The sequence below is a fragment of the Dicentrarchus labrax genome, unplaced genomic scaffold (assembly GCF_905237075.1).
Source record: "Dicentrarchus labrax unplaced genomic scaffold, dlabrax2021, whole genome shotgun sequence".
NCBI classification, from domain to species: Eukaryota; Metazoa; Chordata; class Actinopteri; family Moronidae; genus Dicentrarchus; species Dicentrarchus labrax.
This window is the reverse complement of record NW_026136720.1, coordinates 5,423,798-5,443,683: the sequence shown is the minus strand read 5'-3', so window position 1 is coordinate 5,443,683 and position 19,886 is coordinate 5,423,798. Positions and strand designations below refer to the sequence as shown.

Genomic DNA, 19,886 nt, shown 5'->3' with positions numbered 1-19,886 from the left:
TTGCAGACAGCAGAGGGTGCACTGGCAAATTTGAAGAGCAAGTACGAGAATGAAAAGGCGATGGTGACAGAGACCATGATGAAGCTGAGGAACGAGCTGAAGGCTCTAAAAGAAGATGCTGCCACCTTCTCGTCTCTCAGGGCCATGTTTGCCACAAGGTGAGAGGGGAAATAGGTGGCAATGGAGCTGGGAAAGTGAAATTTGTAACTTTCCTTCAAAAATAAATAGTACTTGTGTTAGAAGTCTCCCACTAAATCTTTGTTTCTTCCCCCTCTGCCATTTTCTCTCTCTCTCTCTCTCTCTCTCTCTCTGTAGATGTGATGAGTATGTTACCCAGCTGGATGAGATGCAGAGGCAGCTGGCGGCAGCAGAGGATGAGAAGAAGACACTGAACTCCCTCCTCCGTATGGCCATCCAGCAGAAACTGGCCTTGACCCAACGGCTGGAAGATCTGGAGTTTGACCATGAGCAGACCCACCGCGGCCGCGGCGCTAAAGTGCCCAAGATAAAAAGCAGCCCACCCAAAGTAAGTCGCAGAGGCGCCTTCACAGCTCCCTCCAGCCCCACCAGGCTCCACAGCCACTCCATTATCACCACCCACACCCTGAACACTTCCCTGACCCTCCGTAGTCCTCCCTCTGTAGAGCTAACCGCCTGTCCGTCCATGTCTGCGTGGACTTCAGACACACTTTCCGAAACAATCCAGACCTCAACCCTGCCTGACATCAGTTACCACAGTTTGTCTCTGGGCACCCAGCCCAACGTGATAGACCCTGAGTGGCTAACCTTAGAGTTCAGACGACTCATTTATTCAAGACAAGACATAGGTCAACTGTCCCCATCTCACAGCCCCAGCACCCCTGTCTCAGTATCTCCTCACCTTCGGCGGAGGCGATAAATCATCATCATCTCCACACCCAGCACCAATTTCCGCTATTTACACAGTTACCAGAAGCCTCTGGATTAGGTGGGATACAGAGAGGAGGAAAAACTGGTTTCACATGACTATAATTTGAACATGCAGAAATACTCAGGAAGAAGGAGCCCCGTCCTCATCTTCAAAGCAGCACTGAACAGCCTTTTTGTTATTGTTAAGGTTGATATAATGTTGGACTGCAGAGAATTGAACAAGTTTGTTATCAGGCATCTTTCTGTGTACATGAATAGCTGCTAACATAAAATGTGGCATTATGTATCACTTAGATATAGCACTGGGAGGTGTTTCAAAGTGAAAGCAAAAAATGGTTGCAGCATTTGCTTCAGCTTACAGAGACTCACAGCACCTCCCTGTGGCAGGCTCCAGGAAATACATATTATTGTGTTTTGGGTTATTTTTGCATTTTTACTCAAATGTAATTTATCTTAATATATATTATAGTAATATTATCTATTCCATTACGAATGAACTAATATATGTTGTAAATAATATTTCCTCAAGTTAATCTTTGCATGCCTTATTTTTGTCACAACTAAAGTTCTGTCAAAAAGCATTTGACAGGCTTACCGACTGTTTCATGGTTAATGTGTTGTCCAGAGTAGTATAGAAACCAGTCAGACCTCCTCTCTGTGCCTCAACCTCGCATTTGATTGTCTCCAGTTCACTTCTCCTCCTACCCCACTAAACCGAATCCATTTATTCCTCCACTGATGGCCATTCTTGACAAACCTCTCTCACAGTATTCCCAGTTTTGTCCACCAGATGGAAGTGTCTGAACACATTTCTATTATCTCTCCTGTCAAATGCTGTTTGACCTCTCTCTCTGTCCCTTATTCTACCTCAGATCATTGTATATATGATAAGTGGAACAGCTTAAATAAAATTGTAAGTTATTAAGAAATCAAATAAGCAAACAACTTTTAAATGGAACTTACCAGCATGACTGGTGTGGACTTAAACTAGAGTTCATGAATATAATTGAGCAATAAGCAGCAGGTATTCTGGAGTTGAGCAGTATTGGATTGTTCAGCATTAGCCCCACTGTGTCTGTCCTGCTCTTTTTGTGCTGTAAATCAATACAGTATTGGATTTTGGAAGTGTGTGTGTGTGTGTGTGTGTAAATTGTGTCCGTGTCTCTGTCTCTTAGGGTGCTTTGTGTTTTCCACCTCCAGTGCTGATTGTCTAGCTGTGCAGAGACTGGTCCTGTCAGTGTGGTCAGATGAAACTGGTTTACAATATTAGTTACATTTACACCGATGCAAGCATGTACTGTAATTGGCATTCAGTGAAGGCAGTCACTTGCGTTACACAAGTATTTTCTTCTGCTTCTTCTGCTCCTTTACTCATTTCTTCTCTTTTCTCTCAGGTATCTCTTCCATTTACATTGTGAACCACTGATTTCCACAGCAGGAGAATTGCATTACATGATTATCTCCTATATTATGCAAAGTAATAAGTAGCATTGTGCTTTAGTAGTGTCACAAGAACAACTGTTTACAGGATCAGACTGGAGATATAGTATAGAAAATCAAAGCTTATAGCAGTAAACCAGTTATTCTCTGACAAGGCCTTCCCCTGTCTTTTCTTCCGTGTTTTCTCTGTCCTATTAACTAACCCTGAGTGTCACCACTCTGTATATCTGTCTAATTTATCAGTTTCTTGTAGATTGTCAGCAGCCTGCTGCCTCAGTACCGTCACTTTCCCCACAACTAAGGCGAGGGAGAGCCTCCCTAGCCCGCAGGTAACAAGCTGTAGAACCTGCTAGTAGTAGGCTCATTCAAATCTACCTACTATGTATGTCTATTTCTCTTATTACACGCCACAAAATTGCAGTTGCAGCTAATCACATTCTATTTAATACTCATTAGACTTTTCCCCATCTTTTTGTAGTTGCACACCTGCATCTGTAGCACAAGATAAATGGGTTTGCATGCTCTCACTGCATTATAATATGTGATTACAAGAAATGAACAGGTTATGGGTGAGAACGTTGCATACATAATTAATATCCTCTCTCTGGGCGGAGGGAGTGGGGATTGTTTTTTACTTTGCATGTACAGTTTTGCATGGCTCTTTTCTATACATGCTTTTACTGTATATATATTTAATGTCAACCCTACCTTTCTTTTTTGCTATTGAAAAAAATGTATTAATTTATTAAACAAAAAACTAGTTTGAATGTTAAAGATTAACCTTGGATGTGTTTTATAGTTTTTTTATTTTACAGAACTTTTATCCTGGAAGACGTTTTGACTTCCAGGGCAGGAAAAGCACAAAAAAGCGATGATAAAGCCATGCGAGTTATACTAGCTATAATTAGCACATATGTTGCCAGTAATGTTTGAGGTCACCAACAGACTGGGCATCAAGGTGTGAGTCTTTATTTGTGTCAATGAACTGATACGTTCACAAGACAAATAGGACACTGCTGACAGATCTGAGGCCATGTTTAGCATTGTGCTGGTCAGCCTGTCTCTCCAACCCTGTTTTATTCTGTATTTTGTTCTCACCAAATACTTTGTCTTGAGGTATGATACGATCAGCCCTTCCCTGGTCGGCTGGTGGTTTTAAAAGAATAGTTTCACTTTTAGGAAAGATGTTTATACGTATGTTGAGCCAAACATTAGCAGCCAATGGGGCACATGGTAGCTCACCTGGTAGAGTATGTGCCCCATGTTGTCCTTACCGCAGCAACACAGGTTCAATTCCAAATCCCACAAAATATCTTTAAAAAAGATTGGAAACTAGTGGAAACAGCTAGCCTAGCTCTGTCCAGAGGTAACAGCTGTTCATCTCTTGGCTCGGGGCATTGACTCTCGGAGTCTCCGCTTTTGATGGAGCCGAGCTAGCTGTTTGTCTTTGTGCTCAGCTAAGCTAAGCTAAGTTGTTGCTCGCAATAGCTTTATGTTTAATGTACAGACATGAGAGCAAATAAGTATATTTCTTAAAAAGTTACTTAAACTTTTCCTTTAATAAAACCATGTCAGTATTTTTGCCCTCATCACGTTATATTTTTCTTGTTGATTTGGTGTAATCGTATTCTTCCAACAACTGCCCTTAGATGACCAGTCTTTTTCTCTCAGTCTTATTTATTCTCTTCTCCTGTCTTTATGCATTCTTACAGTCCTAAAATTTTGGCAGACCTCCAGGAACACCACGCTATCCTGTCCGGCAACAATGGCCTTCTCTCCCCCTGCGACCCTCGTAACTGTCTGGCCCAGCAACCCCAGCCCCCCGGCACCTAACCTCGCCGCTCCAGCCCAGGCCCTGGCCTCGGTCTTGAAGGAGTCATTCAGAGACACAGACACTCTAGACGGGGGTTCCCTCAGATTAACTTCCCCCAACCTAGCAGTCCAACCTGGTGCTTACTGAACTCTGTGACCCTCACCCAAGCGCTACATGGTCCGGCCCTCGGCAGGCCTCCTGGTTACATCGGTCGCAGAAGAAGAGCAGGACGCTCTCTCCTTCCCTGAAACTGACATCCTGTCCTGGAAAAGGACTTATCTGAGGCGCAAAATGAGGGACAAATCATGGGAACCTTTTCCCTTATTCGTACTAGTATTTATTTATAATTTATTTCCTCTATTGATTATTTATTTACATATTGATTTGTGACAAGTTTCTGAGATATTTATTACTGGAATGTTTTTTCTGTGTTTGTTGGTCATTCTTTAAGATGGAAATCGAGACAGGTTTTACTGCTGTGGTGAAGACAACCAAAAGCAAAAAGTTCTTTCTGGTCTAGTGAACAGGTTTAAAAATTGCCTAACCATACTATACGGCATTTAAAATGTTAGATTTTGTTAGTATAATAATAAAGATGTATGCCATTTGTACAATGGAGTGTATACTGGGTTTGAAATTGCAAACAGACTAATGAAGGTAAACATTTTATTACAAGGAAATTGTTTCTTGTGGTGGTGATGGGTGGATTTCAACTACCTTTCTAACGTCACTAGTCTTTCTTGGGATGCTTGTGTTTTTTTATACAAAGAATTTTTTTTGCAAATCATGTGCATAAAGACTATTTTATACCTCCTATTATTTTTATTTATTTTTAAAGCTGACATGGTTGTGTCTGTTATGTAGCTCAGATCTCTTCAGAGACTGGGACAAACGAGAGGCGGGGTGTTTGAGATCATGACTAGGGCTGTTGGCCTGAGTTTTTGCCTTTTGAATTGCACAGGTTTTAAGTGACCATAGAGTGAACTGACCTCCACCTTTTTAATATTAGTTAAGAACAGAGGATTCCCCCAAGGGTGTGCCTCTTCTTGAGTTGCCGTCTCTGTCATGTCAACATTATATTCTCACCATGAAGTATCTGTGTGAGCTCTTTTCTGTGAGCTCTTTCACTGTATTGGTCACAACCCCAGAAAAATGTTATTATGACCCTTAGTTTCTCCTACAATGACAGTGACAGAAATGTTAATCAAATTTACATCCTCAGTATCCCAAGCTACACTTGTTTGTTATCGTCACATCTCCATTTTTATCTGTCTCCACATGCTTCCTCCAAATTGTATGCAGTACTGTCCAAGCACAATTATGCATCTAGCAATACAGTAGCACTGGTCTGTAAACTGATCTGAATATATTTACTTAATCTGTCAACCATTTCTGTCACTATGAACTAACCAGCAGGCTGACAAGAAAGGCAAGATAGCAGAAGTGTCCCCAATTTTCTAAAAAAAGAAAAAAGAAATGGGGACACACACTACTGTCAATTTTCTTTGACACAGTTATTGTTTCTTTTTGAAACACTGTATTGATCACAGAGGAATGGGAATAAGTCAAACCGAGATGGATGTAATGTGTGGCATTTGTTGCATAATTGAAGTCCCATCTCTCTCTTTACACCCTCATAATGTCTTTAACATTAATGTTCTCCTCACTGCACTGAATACATACTTTTGTCAGATGGGAATGAAACAGATAAACTGAAACTACATAGCCAGTATAGTTGTTGTAATGACAGATAAAAGCATTTCTCCTACATCAGCGATGAATGAGTGGACTCTGTCTGTTCTCTGTGTGTACATGTGTTGGATTTGTCTTTGTTAACAGTGTGTATTGTTACTTTTGCAACTACAGAGTGATAAAAAAAAATATGTGTGGTCCAAAAGTAGCTTCTGAACCCATGCAGGCTCATTGGTGACCTAACTCTCTTGGTTTGTTTGCACAATATAGCAAAGTTAATGGAGAGAGACTAATCGAATGAAACAAAAAAAACTGAAAAAACCTGGTTTAAAAAGAACTATAGCTGTATGCTGTACTACAGTGGGTTTACAGTTTCTCCTCCATTTAAAACAGTGTTTAATTGGTTTCACAAGTAAATAAAAGACCTGTCCTTGGATTTGTATGTGACTTTGTGTTTGTGTCTGTTTCTCCATCTCATCATTTTAATGAATTAGGCAGAAATGAACTTTCTGTAGCCATATATTCACATAGAAAAAACACAATTATTTATTATATATAAAACAGCTCCAGTGAGATTAGACATTGATTCAGGCCTCAAAACATCCAGTCATATGAAATACTTCTCAATTATCAACCAAATAACTATGATGAGGTCGCATGTATTACATTTGAATATAACATAAAGCAATATATTGTATAGACCCTGTGTGAACTGCCAAAAGCCTTGATGAACCCAGCTGGTTTATTATTATTATTATTATTATTATTAGATTTGTTCACAGTTATAACGTCCCCATTAATATGATTTGGTATTCTGATTTTGGCCAGTCATGACTGTGATTATCTCATAATTTTAACTTACCTACATGTGACTTAATGGGTCACAATGTTTGTATAATGTCTCATGAGTTATTAACATCTTAAAATATCCAATAAGTACATATAATAATTATGATTATTATTATTTAATTATAAATCTGAGTATGTCTTAAATAAGAACTGATGTTGACTTAAGTCAGTTACAGATTCTAAGAAAAGTCATCTTGAAGCCCAGCTAATAAAGATTATAAAAAATTGTGATGTAGAGTGATTTTTATTTTTGTCACATTTTGTTTTCTTTATGTGTGTTACTGGTGGGTTACTTTATTCATGGGGTTCAAAAACCAGGATCCCACAATACCTGTGGGGTGCAACAGCTTTGTGGAGACAAAAATACTGGACCCCACAGGTTGGGGGGTGTAAAGACAGGTCCCCATGAATATAGTAACAAAGAAGAGTGTGTGTCTGTGTTTGTGTGAGAGTTTGAGTGTCTATGGCTCCATGGCCAACAGTATGGACATTGTCTCGGTGTAATAATTAGGAGGTCTTCACCACCAGTACGTACTGAGGGGAGAGAAGGGCGGGGCTTAAGAAAACACCCCTGTCAAGGTGACATTGCTCGGAGGAAAGTGGGTGATACGGATCCAGCGGACAAACGCGTACAGCTGTTTGTGTGCTGTCAGCTTACGTTACTTATTGACCTGCACAGGCGCACATGGGCTGCTGCCGCGCAGCTAGGCGCGGTACTGAGTTTGGTTGCAAGGAGAGAACCAGGTTTCTTAAACTTTATTATTATTTCCGATCACTTTGAATGCGTTTCACTTTAGTGTCTCAATGCTGGAGCGGCCACTGCCTCATAAGAGAATGGAGAGCTTTAACAGAGTCGCTTTTCGCAGGAAACAAGGAAGTCTGGACACTGTGCATCCAGAAGGAGCAGGTGAGTGGTTAAGGAATGCTGCAACTACACTTTATTACAAAAACATACTATCCCGAAACTAATGCAAGAAATTCAAAGTGATCCTCCCATACAGTACATTATGGAATTTTACAAACTATTATAAAAAAACAGTGCTCCTTAATACCAATAACATATCATTTGTAATCACACTGTAAGTCTTATTTGGGCTGATTTTGCCTACTTATTACATATCATTGCATATTTTCTGTGAGCCTCTATGGGAAGTTCCTTGTAGCCTACATTCTTGTTAGCAACTCCATCTTAGAGGACGAGTACAAATCTGGAGAATTATTGCAGGCAATAAAGTCTTAAATTGGCTTGCTGGTGACTCAGTGTTATGACTTGTTGGCTGTTACAGGTCTTCTATTAGCCATCATGTGTTTTTGTCAGTCTGGTTGGGAAAGCATGGAATGGCCTGACTGTAACACACCTACATTATAGCCCTTGTTTACACTCCACCGCTGACTTACTGGCTGCTCAGCAGGTATGAAGGTATCAGAGGCAAGCCCCAGCCTGTCTACATGCTGGAGGGCACTTTTTTTTCATTCTGGAAAACACCACTCCATAGGAAGTCCTAGAACTTTGTCTGCTTAGGAAGATACAAAGATAAACTATCTGACCTGTTTCTCTGCAGTTCTGTATCTCAGTTTTTAAAGCCCGATCAAAAACTCAAAAAGTCTTGGGATCTGTTTCCGTGCAGGTTTCCAGATGGATCTTTGCAGAGCCGCAGCCTGGCAGCTGTAACTGAAAACTTGCCCATGCTTTAAATCTGATTAAGCAATCTTTATTTCTCAAAAAAAATGGGATCCAAATACATGTCAGCACTCCTGTGCACTGTCTGGGCATGAACCACTGAGACAGGAGGTGCTCGCACGGCTTCGTCTTATCTTGCAATTCTGTGGAGTGCTTGTGCAAACATGCAGCTGTGGATATGGTTCTGTATCTGCAGTTTGATGTGAACTTTACCCTATGGTTGTTAGTGCCAGTGAAGGTGTATTCAGACCATAGGGTGTGTGTCAGCAGTCAGCCCCAGTCACACATATCAGGGAATGAGGTGTACCTCAGGAAGTGAGGTAAATATGAGAATACCTACAGATGTTATCTGTGACTGAATCACTGGGTGTTAGCAATACTGGAGTCAAATCTACATAGATTATATTCATCATAATGTGCCCCCAGTGTTGCACAATGCCTGTCTGGTAAAATACTGTACAACGTAAGGAATGTTTTATGCTTTGGCCGGCAATAAGAAAGAATGCAGTATTGAATCCAAGTACTGAGATTTATGTATAATACTGACTAAAGTGAAATTCGGGCCAATAGCTATGATTGTTTAACTCTGTTAGGATGGCTGTTTTCTTCAGAGGCTTCTTTAGATTTGTGTTTTCTATCATAGATGTACATCTTCTACCTTCCTCACAGCTCCAGAAACCATTTCCCCATGGTCATCCCATTTGTTTTGGCTACCCAGTCTGAATGGCAGTCCCACTGTCTCATTACTGAGCTATTGCAAACATATCTGTCATGCTGTTTTTGTAGAAATCAGATTGACTTCGACATGAACCGCGGTTGATTTTAAAGTGAAAGCACTGAATAAAACAAATAAGTATAACCTGATATCCCCTGCCACGGTTAAAAAGTCATTTATTCCATTTGACTTGGTTCAATACAACTCTTAATGATCCAGCATTTTTTAATGTGACTGGCTTCCCATATTCCCATATTTCTTGGGCCGCGTATGTGACTCTAATTGAGAAACAGAATTACGCTTATAACGATCTTTGTGCTCTAGTTATTTTGCTTCTCTCTGTTTTGATCCATTCCTCTTGGACAAATATTTAGGAAGCAGTAAGTCAGTCTGTAAGTCTCTTGTCCTTTCAGCCCAGTCATCTTTGAGTGTAAACTACAATTCATTATTATGCTGTCGGCTCAGAGTTATGTTGTGCAAATGTGTAATATGATTATCAGCACTCTACTCTCTTCAGATACCGCCACAGACTTCAAAGAGGTCTATTTGTTTCTGTGTCTCTTGGCTGTGATGTTTAGTTTGCAGTAAGCAGGAACAATCTGCTTTCTCTGAAAAAAATTGCAAAGAAATAATGGCTTCATAAACATCACACCCAAGTTTCCAAGTATCTCATTATAGCTCAGACGTGGAGTGAAATTTATTTTGTGTTTATAGCACAAATAGCTTGGGGGGTCAGCTGTGTCTGCCTCCAACAATGAATCTGTTTGTTTTATGTTTGCTAAGATAGCAGCAGGGGGACTGTATGAATCAGATGCTGTGTGGCCTGCAAGCCTACTGCTTCTGGTATTGTTTTGCTGCACTGGTGCCCATTCAGCCTGAACTGAACCCTCTCACTGTCCTCTGCTGGCTTTAACTCACTACAGGCAATAGTGGTTCCCTTGTGCAGCTCAGTTCATGATGCTTAAAGATGATTACTTTTTATATGCCGTGCATTGCTGTACCACATCAATCTAAACTACCCATTAGCTCTGGGTATGGAGAGGCATTGCTTCATGTGTGATATTTGAATTCTCACAGGTCAATTAGAAATATTTTACCTTTCCCCCCACTGAACATAGCAGAAGATTCATCTTCTCAGAAAAGACATGCTGAGAATAAAGAATTAATATTTGTCCAGGTTCCACGACCAGAAACTTCAACCAACTGTATATGCCTTTGTAAATTCAGTTCTTACTATTCTGTAAACCTTTTGCACTCTATATCAGACTACCAAAAACAGCCTCTAGGTTATTGCAATTGTCATGGAGAAACTAACTATGGAGAAAGTAACTCTAAATAGAAGAGTTATTTCCTTATTTCCCTTTCAACGTGTGTAAGAGAAACCACCGTGGCCACAAAACGCATGAATACCTTGGTCCAGACATGAGACGGTAAATAGGAAGTCTAATAGAGGCTATCAATAAGTGAAGCTATCAATGTGTTGTTCTTCATCACTGCAACTCACTTAAAGTACAATCACAAGTGACTATGGTGTATATTGTTGGCATATGTACAAACTATGATAAATGCAAGTTGAATAGGTTTCCTTAATACACGGGTGCACAAAGCCAAAAGCCATAAACAAATTCAATATCTTGCCTAGTGAATATTGATCTTTGTTAATACCTAACTTCTTATTACATTAGGGGTTGCAGAATGGCTTCATTTCCTTCCTTGAATATTTTCCCTGTGTTTACTCTTTGTCTAGTAGAGATGTCTCAGACTGGGGTTTATTAGTTTGCTCAGTTGATAATTGCAGTTGGTGTGGGCTGTAGCAGGAAGTGGCTAATACCTGTGTGTTTGTGTAATTTTCCTCAGAAGTTGCACACACACATGCTCTTACAAAGACCTGTATTTAGGGTCAAGTTTGAAGTTTGCAAATGTTCCAGTAGGTGGAGGTAAATGCTCAGAAATGTGTCACCCTTCTAGCAGCACTTGGGCCCTCATGCTGAGTGTGTGATGTGGACACATGCAGAGTCATGTACTCCTTCACAACAAAGCAACCATCCAAATGTACTATATCCTGGCATGACACTGTGCTGTTGCTCCCAAATCAATTAGAAAACATTCAACAGTTAACACTTTTGTTAGATTGTCAAGAGCCCCTTCCATTTGAAAGTAGGTTGTGGTGCTCTTTTCATTATTTCATTTTGACACACAAGTATGTATTTATTTTAAAAAAACAACAATGAAAACTGTCAAACCAATAACACAGACACACTATTCCTATGATTCTGGGAAGACAGTGGGACGTTTCTCACAGATGCCTGCAGGAAAAACAATGAGGTGAAGAGGGGACAATAACAATGAGCTACTTTTAGACTGTTTGTATAGAAATGCTTAAACATTTCTCACAAAGTCTGTTGACACTTCCGCTATTGGTGTTTGTGTATGTGCACATTGATGTTTCACACACCATCCAAGACCACGTTGTTCTCTAATGAAATATTTAATTTGCTATTAGATATTATTTTACTTCCAAACCTTATATGCTGGCTTTGTTACTCTGAGTCAGGGCAAACAGTAAACGCTGTCAGCACTCACCGGTCTGAAGTCAATAGGAGCCTAAATATCAATTCCATGCTTTTCTATCCATGTGCCAGCCAGCGCTTCCTGACTAGAGTGTGTGTCATTTCCCCCTCCTGACTGGTATTGTTAGCCTGTGAGGTTGTTCCCAGAAAGCTACATTGGCTCTCTTGTTCACTCACAAGTTCAGTCTGAGCTCAGAAAAGGAGGATTCAGACCTGACCTGCTGGACCCTGACAGGCCTGGAGGGACTATGAGGAAGTAACTTTACAGAGAGGAAGATGTGTGTCAGTTGTGCAACCCAGCCCTTTTTTCTCACCTTTGCGAAATCAAGGACAACCCATTTGCAAGAGGACGTGTTGGTGGTTAGATGACTTGTCTTTCTCAGTGCTATCTCTGTCTACTCTTAAGCAGTAGAGTATAGTAGGTCTGAGCATAGCGTCCTGTCAGGGGGTCTCTTCTGAATCTTTGTTCCCTGGCGGAGTTACAGTAGAGGAAGGAAGAAGGGAAAGTACTAAATGTAGGTGTATTTTAGGCTACTGTTTCCACGTAGAAGGTTTCATAGTTCTAGTTGTTGGTGCTTTTGCTAGACCTGAACTTTTCATGCTCCTCACTTTCTCGCTCTGCTGTTTCTATTGCGTTCTGTCCACTGGCACGGACACAGCATGGACTGGAGGCCCCGTCTCAGACACGTTGCCTCGGGTAGGTGATCCTTGCAGGCTGGACAACAGAATGAGAATGAACACTTGTCATTAGTTGAAGGCGATCTTGGGTTGGTATTTTTTATTTTTTTTTCAAAATAAAAGACACTGGACTGACAATGAAACGACGGCGCAAGTACTGGTTTTGGAGCCGGAAAGGTAAAAACGCAAAGATGTGTCTGCTCTGCTGTTATGGTAAGATTTGGAGACTCCGTATTTGGCTTTACACTGAAAAATCAAGGATGAGCTTTTGTTAAAAGATGAAAATGATTTTAAATAAGTAAAGTGTTCTGCCCATCCTTATACAAACATCATCTGTGACTCATCTCTCATTACCATAAAACATTCCCATTACTCGTTTCATCCCTGCAGCTCTGTTATCCTTGTTTGACTGGCATTTAGATAATCTCTGTTTTCTACCAGCGAGCAGGATCCATTTTCTAATGTCATCGTCTGGCTGCCGTCCCACATAGACTATTTATTTACCACTCTGCTGATGTGTTGCCGTTCCCTCTGACTATGTGGTTTCTATATCTGCTAGGGCTGCAAATTATCCCAGCCCTCTGCAGTATACATCTGTAATTCTTACTGTATTTTTGGGGGTTTTGGTTCGGTTTTGTAGGCAGCCAGTGTGGTTTACCAACATGAGTGTTTGGTATATGCCTTTGTTTCAATATCACTTGTCAGATACAGTGAACATACTTGGAGCGAGTGTGTTGATTCACTGAGTTTCCATGTGGACCCGTCTGCTGCTGCGGAGAGATACAGCAGAGTGTGAGGGAGCATTTAAATCCACCATGCTGGAAAAAAAAAGACAGTTTTGTTCTCAGAAGCCTGGGAACCGTTTCCCCCTCTTAAGACCCTCATCCAACCACTCTGGCCTTTTGGCAACGTCCCTGACGGCCTATTACCCAACTGCGTTTGTGTTGTGTGAGTTTTTATGCAGCATACTATGGCAATGAAAGTGTACGTGTGTGTGTGTGTGTGTGTGTGTTGTAACAGCGCAACCCCTCAACTGTGCACCTTTCCTAGCGTGATGTGTATTGTTGGTGAGCTGGGGTGAGTCACCCTTATTTAATAGGGGGGAGAGAGGAAACACTGTGAGGCATTCTGCTTTCATTCTCATTGGCAGGAAGGAAAAGGCTGGGAACACAAGCAGGCCTGGGTCCTTTCACCGCACTCATTGTTTCAACGTGGGAGAGGGTGTCACAAGCAGTGGTAACACAACCTGTCTGTCAGTATCAGCTCTTATGCACTCATGTTTGGATTTTGTCTATTTTTATATAATCCTTCAAACAGTAGCTCTTGCAGTTTGTGGAAAGGTGTTTTGTGGTCTTGCAGATAATGATTGAATTTTCATTGTGTTGTGACTGGTGAACTGTTCCTGTTAGTATTGGTAGGGGTAAATAGCTTGTGTTACCAGTAATAAGCCATTGTAATAAGCAGTAATAAGGTGGTTTTGACTAAATAGAATATCACAATTAGAGGTATGCCAGTAAAAATGCCAAAGATACAATTGAGGTAGTGTTGAAACAGTGTCATCATTACATAGTTTGTCCACCAGAGAGCACTGAGCTTTTTCAACTTCAAAGTGTCAATATCTTGTATTAGTAAGGCTGCATTTTGAAAATGACAATTTGTGCTTTTATGCAACATTTAATCAAGATAATGAAAGATGACATTGTCTCTTATTATTGGAAATGTGTGACGGCGAAATATTCACTAAAAATACACAAAAAATATGAAAATGTAGAGCAACATTGACATTAAATGCATGAAACCCATGCATGCACATCCAGATAATAAACCCTTTCCACAGTTTTCCTCTTGCACCTTATTCAGGCCAAAATGAACACAAACTTTGAACGTTTAATACACAGAAAAGTGTGAGAAGTTTCAGCACTACTCTCAGGACATGTTTTTTTTATTTTGAGCCCCATTTCTATTGAGACTATACAGGTGTGTTCCATCCACTCTTTTTGTATTGGATTGGAAACGCTGTAGCCTTTAAAGGCTTGACTGTTGTTGTTAACATGGTTACTTATTAATTTCCCACATGACTTCCTTGTATGTGCTATGCAGCTCTAAAGGAGCTCAAGCTTCACATTCAAAAGCACAGTATGTCTTAACTAGATAGGGCCGGTGTGTGGATACCTGAGTCTGGAGGCAAAACTAGAAAGTCGGGTAGTCAGTCAGGTGAAGATGGTGATGATGAGCTAAATTTAGATACGTTTGTTTCGACTCTCTCACTCTCGCTGTGGTTGTTACTACTGTAGGTGCTTTCTGGAAGACTTCTTTCTTCCACCATCTGTTTTTCTCTGTTGCTATTCACTCTTTCTTTCCCTCAAGCTTCTCTCTGTTTCTCTCTATATATATTGATCCACATTCCTCCTGGCATGCCTGAGTCCTGACATCATGCTAGGATTGTGTTACTCATGAGATGTGTGCTCACACGCACCAACAGACACCTTGACAAACGTATTGTCACTGTATACACTTAAGACATATGCTCATGTATATATTTATATTATCTAACATGGCAACAACAGGCAAAACTTTTTGCGTGTGCACCCACATTAAAATAAATAATAAATAACTGCAGTCCGACTAACACGCAGATGATTAACGCCTGCAATATGGTACAAGGGCCATGCATCAATAACGTCTTTGCGAGCAAACACAAGTCAACAGAGCTCATTACTTTCCTACAAAGCTGAGTGATCAGATGTGATCAGACACATTTACTTGATGTGTAAGGTTGTTTTGTGAGAGTTGTGCATAGTGTTTCAAGATGGCAGCCTGTTCATACCAATGAATCACCCAGCACATACACCAAAAATGTTTTACAGGCATCTTTAAACCGCAGTCAAATTTCCATGGTTCTGCCTGACTAACAGGTTGCACACATGACACAAGATATATGGAAATGTAGTTGTTTTATTTATTGATATATTTATTTTTTGTATTTTTTTCCTTCGTGCCGATGATCCTCTAAATATGTGTAATATGTGAGGTTAACAATAATGTGAGGAAGTACCCTGATTTCTCAGATATTTAATTCACTGGATTAGCCAGAAACAGGTATTCCCACCGGGTTATTAGCAACAATTTTGCAATTAAAAGTGAAGAGAATTTACCATTGAATGAAACATCGTATGAAAAAAAAGGTTCTTTCTGGTCAGAAGGCTTCATGTGACCTGTAGTTTCAACTGTGGCCACCTGAGGGCTTTCTGTCAACAAGCTGATCAAAGGCCCCCATGAGCCACCAGATCAGTGTGCTTTCTTGTTGTTCCACCTATCAGGAGAAAAATGAGTGGCCCATTATAGCCAGCGGCTCAGAGTCACGGTTCAGTGATCATGTATATTTCCAGATTTAATAGAGAACTTGTTTTGTGTGATTCTGCAAATAGTGCTGCAGACAGCAACATAGTTGCTTTGTCAACTTCTAAATATAGACATTTTTCACAACAGCCATTTTTACATGAAATAGTACGGTAGATAAAATTAGGCCTCTGTTCCATTTAGTGACAAAATGGCTGCTGTGAAAAAGGTCCATTATAAAAAGCCAATGTCAATCCAGTACAAACGTATGATTTGCTGGTTTGTAATGTGGCTTCAGCCAGTACATAAATGAAATCCAAGCCTCACACATTGCTTATTGTAAGTCAGAACAGAGCGCCCGATCAGCTCAGTCTGCTGAAATGTGATTGCCCTGGGAGAGTTAAATGATGTAAAGGGGGATGTAGTCAATCCTTTTAGCCAGGACGTGATTTGTAAACCCTGATCAGAATATTTATTCAAGCAGGAAGAGTAGAAAGGTGATTACATGCAGGAGGTAGCAATCTAGGTCCATACACCTTCACACAGCACAGCACAGTATTTTACCAATGCATTCTGACCAATAGAGGTGAATCAATAATAGATGATAATCGTCATAATCTACATGATTACAGTCGCACTTGACTCGATAAAACTGGCCTCTTATAAGGTCAGCAAAAACAGAATTAGAACAACAACCATTTCATCTTGCTTGTGTGTGTGTGTGTACTGTGCACGTATTCTCACACGCATAGATACTGTCACTGATGCACTCCCAAACATGAAAATAATGAAGTGCTTATCGTCGTCTGTGATCTCTCCCAACTCTTATTGTTAATTCAGCGTGGATTATTGTGGGATTTATTCTGTGTGTTTACTGCGAGGAAAGATGAGAGAGATAAGGTGGATAATGAAAGCAGCCGAGCGTCTTCTGTGCTGAGATGGTTTTCAAACGCGCGGTAAACTAATTGTTAAGTCAATTTGGTGTCTAGATAAACACCATTGTCTTTTATTATCTATCTGTGTTCAGGACCAGTATAGCTGAAAAATGTATCACAATAATATCTTTCTCTTTAGTCGGTATCGATAATTATCGATTGTTTTAATGACCTATTTTAAGTAAAGGGTAAGAGGTTAACGGGATATTCTATTAAACAATTTTCTTATCGCTGTTGATGGAGTGTCTATTACCGATACATATTGCTATTCCCAGGCCTTACTGTCAGCATTGATTTTAGCAGGTTGCTGGTTGTTTCAGGGTCAGACTGACAGCAGGGATGGCATGGTGGTGCATGTGCCAGCCTGATTATAGGAACCAATCCAAGGTGGCTTGTTCCTGTGATGCGGGGGCAGATGTCGAACCGTTGCCTGCCCTGCCCTCATGACAGATGTGCCCTGCTGCTGTAGAGATGGAGATTCAGCCTCTGTACCTTGTTTGCTGTGTCTTTGTAGCTTTTGTTCTTGTGTGTGTGAGTCTGTAAGCACGTGTGTGTCTGCAGACAATACCCATCATTCATCATTGACCTTCATAATGTGCGTGGTGCACCAGGAGGAGGAGAGACTCAGTAAAAACAGCGGGGGCTCGAATGCAATGTGTGCATGTCAGTTGTGTGTGTGTGTGTGTGCGTGCATTTCAAGCGATGTGGGTTTAATTAATGATGTGTGTGTGGGAGGCCCATGGTTCTATGCTTATAGAGATGTGGTGGGTAATGGCCCAGAGCCATGCTGCCCTCCTCCCCTCTCCTCTTTTCTCAGGGCAAAGAGAGAAGAAAGAGATGGATGGTGGAAGGAGAGGTGGACTAGTGTAACAGAGAGGTAGGTGGATGTGTTAGAGAGACGGGGGGAGGGAAATGCCAGCTGCAGTGGTAAGGAGGTAGAGAAAAGTGTGAGGTGGCCAGTGTATGTGTCTGTGATGATGAGTGGGAGGAAGGTAGTGAGGCATAAGGAAGGAAAGGACAGAAGAAAATATATGCACATATATTATGTTGTTATATGCTTGAAAGTGGGGTTGCAAATAATGAAAAGGACTATTTGAAATGCACAAAGATGAGGTTTAAAAGCCAACTGAATCTATCACATTTTAATCCTTTAAACTCAAAAAGGAATTGAAGGTGTTTCTCCTCTGTCAAACACTACTGACACAGCTGAGAAATATTGAAAAAGGTGAGCGGTTTTGACACGTTGAATGTGCACTCGATTCTGCACAGCCAAACAGGAAGAAAAAAGTATATTCAGGAATTTTCAAAGATTTCACATAAACACACAATGTATGACGCTTTGGTTTTCACTTGAAAACAAAAGTAATTTTTTGGACCAGTGCCATTAAGTTGCACTAATTAACACTGGATCCAGTTATTTTTTTTGATGACATAGATGTCGCTAGCTAGTGATGAATCCATAACCCAAGCCTGCAGTCACCCTCTGCTGTATGGAGCATTTTGGCGTCTTTCTGCTTGTTGTTTCGGTTTTCCTGCCCGTTGGTTCACTCTTGTCATCAACCTTGTGATGTTCATCATGTGCTTGGAAACACAACTCCTAATTCATGCTGCTATAGCTCTGTGGGTGCTGGATCTGTAATTAGGCAGTATTTGAGGACACATTCGTCAGCGATCAGTGTCAGTGTCCTGTTTGCAGCTTTAGTTTCACATGTGTTTGATTGCTTTTGGGTAATGTGTTCCTTTTTAGAGACTTGTAATACTTTTAAGATCCCCTCCAGACATTTATTATGACATATCTGCTTAGAACAATAATGTGTGTCTGGTTTCAAAAAAAGTGTAATTTACACATTAAATCATTAAAAATGCAACCGCTCCTTCTACCTCATTAAAAACTCTAGAATCTATGAATATGCAAATGGTCTTGTTTTTAAGTTTTCCTGCTTCACACAAGATGCCTTCTTCTTTACTGTGAAGTCCATTCTCAGTGTATGTGCACTGGTGTCTTCAAGTTTCGCTTGTATAAGTTGCATACTGGACCAGGGTTGACCTATTTGTGATCTCATAAATCATGCTTGTGGGCCTCGTCCCTTAAAATCTGATTTTCAATGAGCACAGAGAAACTTTCCACTCTCTGTAGATGAATGTGAAAACATCCTTCTAGTGTCAAACTGCACATACGTCGTTCTGCACAGTGAAGCTCAAACATCCAACTGTAGGGACAAGAGGAACATATTTCTGTTTGGAGGGGGACTTTAAGCACTAATCTAATTTTATTTTATTGGATTGTGGGCACAATGTGAGATTTGATACACAGAATCTACTTAAAGAATCAGCTAACTATATTAACTCCTGAACACTGTGAACGCCAATATCAGCACAGTACAAACAGAATGGAATCAATATTGTTTATATCCATTTATATATGTGTGTGTGTGTGTGTGTGTGTGTGTGTGTGTGTGTGTGTGTGTGTGTGTGTGTGTGTGTGTGTTGTAATACGTTATTGTAAAAGTCACAAATGATAATAGTAATAAAGCAATAGGTTAAAGCCATAAAAAAAGGAAATTATCTGGCAATTGTAAAAACAGGGAGGGAGAATTTAAGAACTGCTATTACACTGTCACTCAAGCTTGATCCCACAATAAAACTCAGTTTACAGAAATTATTGGACTGTTTCTCATTTAATGGGCTCCTGCTAATTTGCTGAAGGGCAATCTGATCCATAAAATGAATGATTTCAGAAATCTAGTAAGGATCACAATAAATGAAGGATTAACCCTTATCTAGGAAATGCCCATTGCCCAAAACATTTCTAATAAAAGGCAATAATTTGTCTGAAGAGATTAAATTCCTCACATCCTGACAGAGGATGTGAGATTTGTCTTTGAGTTTAAGGGTCACAACTCCTAACAATTAAATTTGAGTTTATTGAATAACTGAATGGATTGATTCCCTCTTAATTTTTTGGTTTGATTTGATAAACACAAGTTTAAATGATAGAACAAATGTATTAATTCAATTATACTTCCATCTAAAGAATGTAGATGCGAGTTCAGATCGCTGCTAAGTGAGGGATAAAACTTATGAGAACATCTGCAAGCACGTCTGACCTGGTGGTCTTATATGACGTGTTTCATTACTTTAAGTTTTTAACTGGATACCAACAGAGAGAGTTTAAATTAGGCAGAGTCTGTGTGTGTGAGGCGATACAGGGAAAATTCTTCAAGCTGACGTTCACAGTGTGCGACAACAGATTGATCTGTGGTTG

The 19,886-nt window shown here is 40.3% G+C and overlaps 2 protein-coding genes across 10 annotated transcripts in view; both read left to right on the top strand.

Annotated features, from left to right (window-relative positions):
* The window catches only part of bicd1a (bicaudal D homolog 1a), a 34,341-nt gene extending 28,040 nt beyond the window's left edge, over positions 1 to 6,301 (top strand). For 2 of the 7 annotated variants that reach the window (XM_051382475.1, XM_051382474.1), the window contains exons 7-10: positions 7 to 158; positions 316 to 526; positions 2,593 to 2,678; positions 4,062 to 6,301. In XM_051382475.1, the coding sequence (XP_051238435.1) occupies positions 7 to 158; positions 316 to 526; positions 2,593 to 2,678; positions 4,062 to 4,182 (570 nt within the window). In that variant the 3' untranslated portion in view covers positions 4,183 to 6,301. Of the gene's footprint in view, positions 1 to 6; positions 159 to 315; positions 2,679 to 4,061 lie in introns of all 7 variants that reach the window. The other 5 variants (XM_051382478.1, XM_051382477.1, XR_007881272.1 and 2 more) reach the window with 3 other exon arrangements.
* Positions 6,302 to 7,323: 1,022 nt separating this feature from the next.
* fgd4a (FYVE, RhoGEF and PH domain containing 4a) overlaps positions 7,324 to 19,886 on the top strand; it is a 53,162-nt gene continuing 40,599 nt past the window's right edge. Inside the window, exon 1 of one of the 3 annotated variants that reach the window (XM_051382868.1) lies at positions 7,324 to 7,610. In XM_051382868.1, the coding sequence (XP_051238828.1) occupies positions 7,508 to 7,610 (103 nt within the window). In that variant the 5' untranslated portion in view covers positions 7,324 to 7,507. Of the gene's footprint in view, positions 7,611 to 12,210; positions 12,367 to 12,405; positions 12,561 to 19,886 lie in introns of those variants that run through there. The other 2 variants (XM_051382872.1, XM_051382870.1) reach the window with 2 other exon arrangements.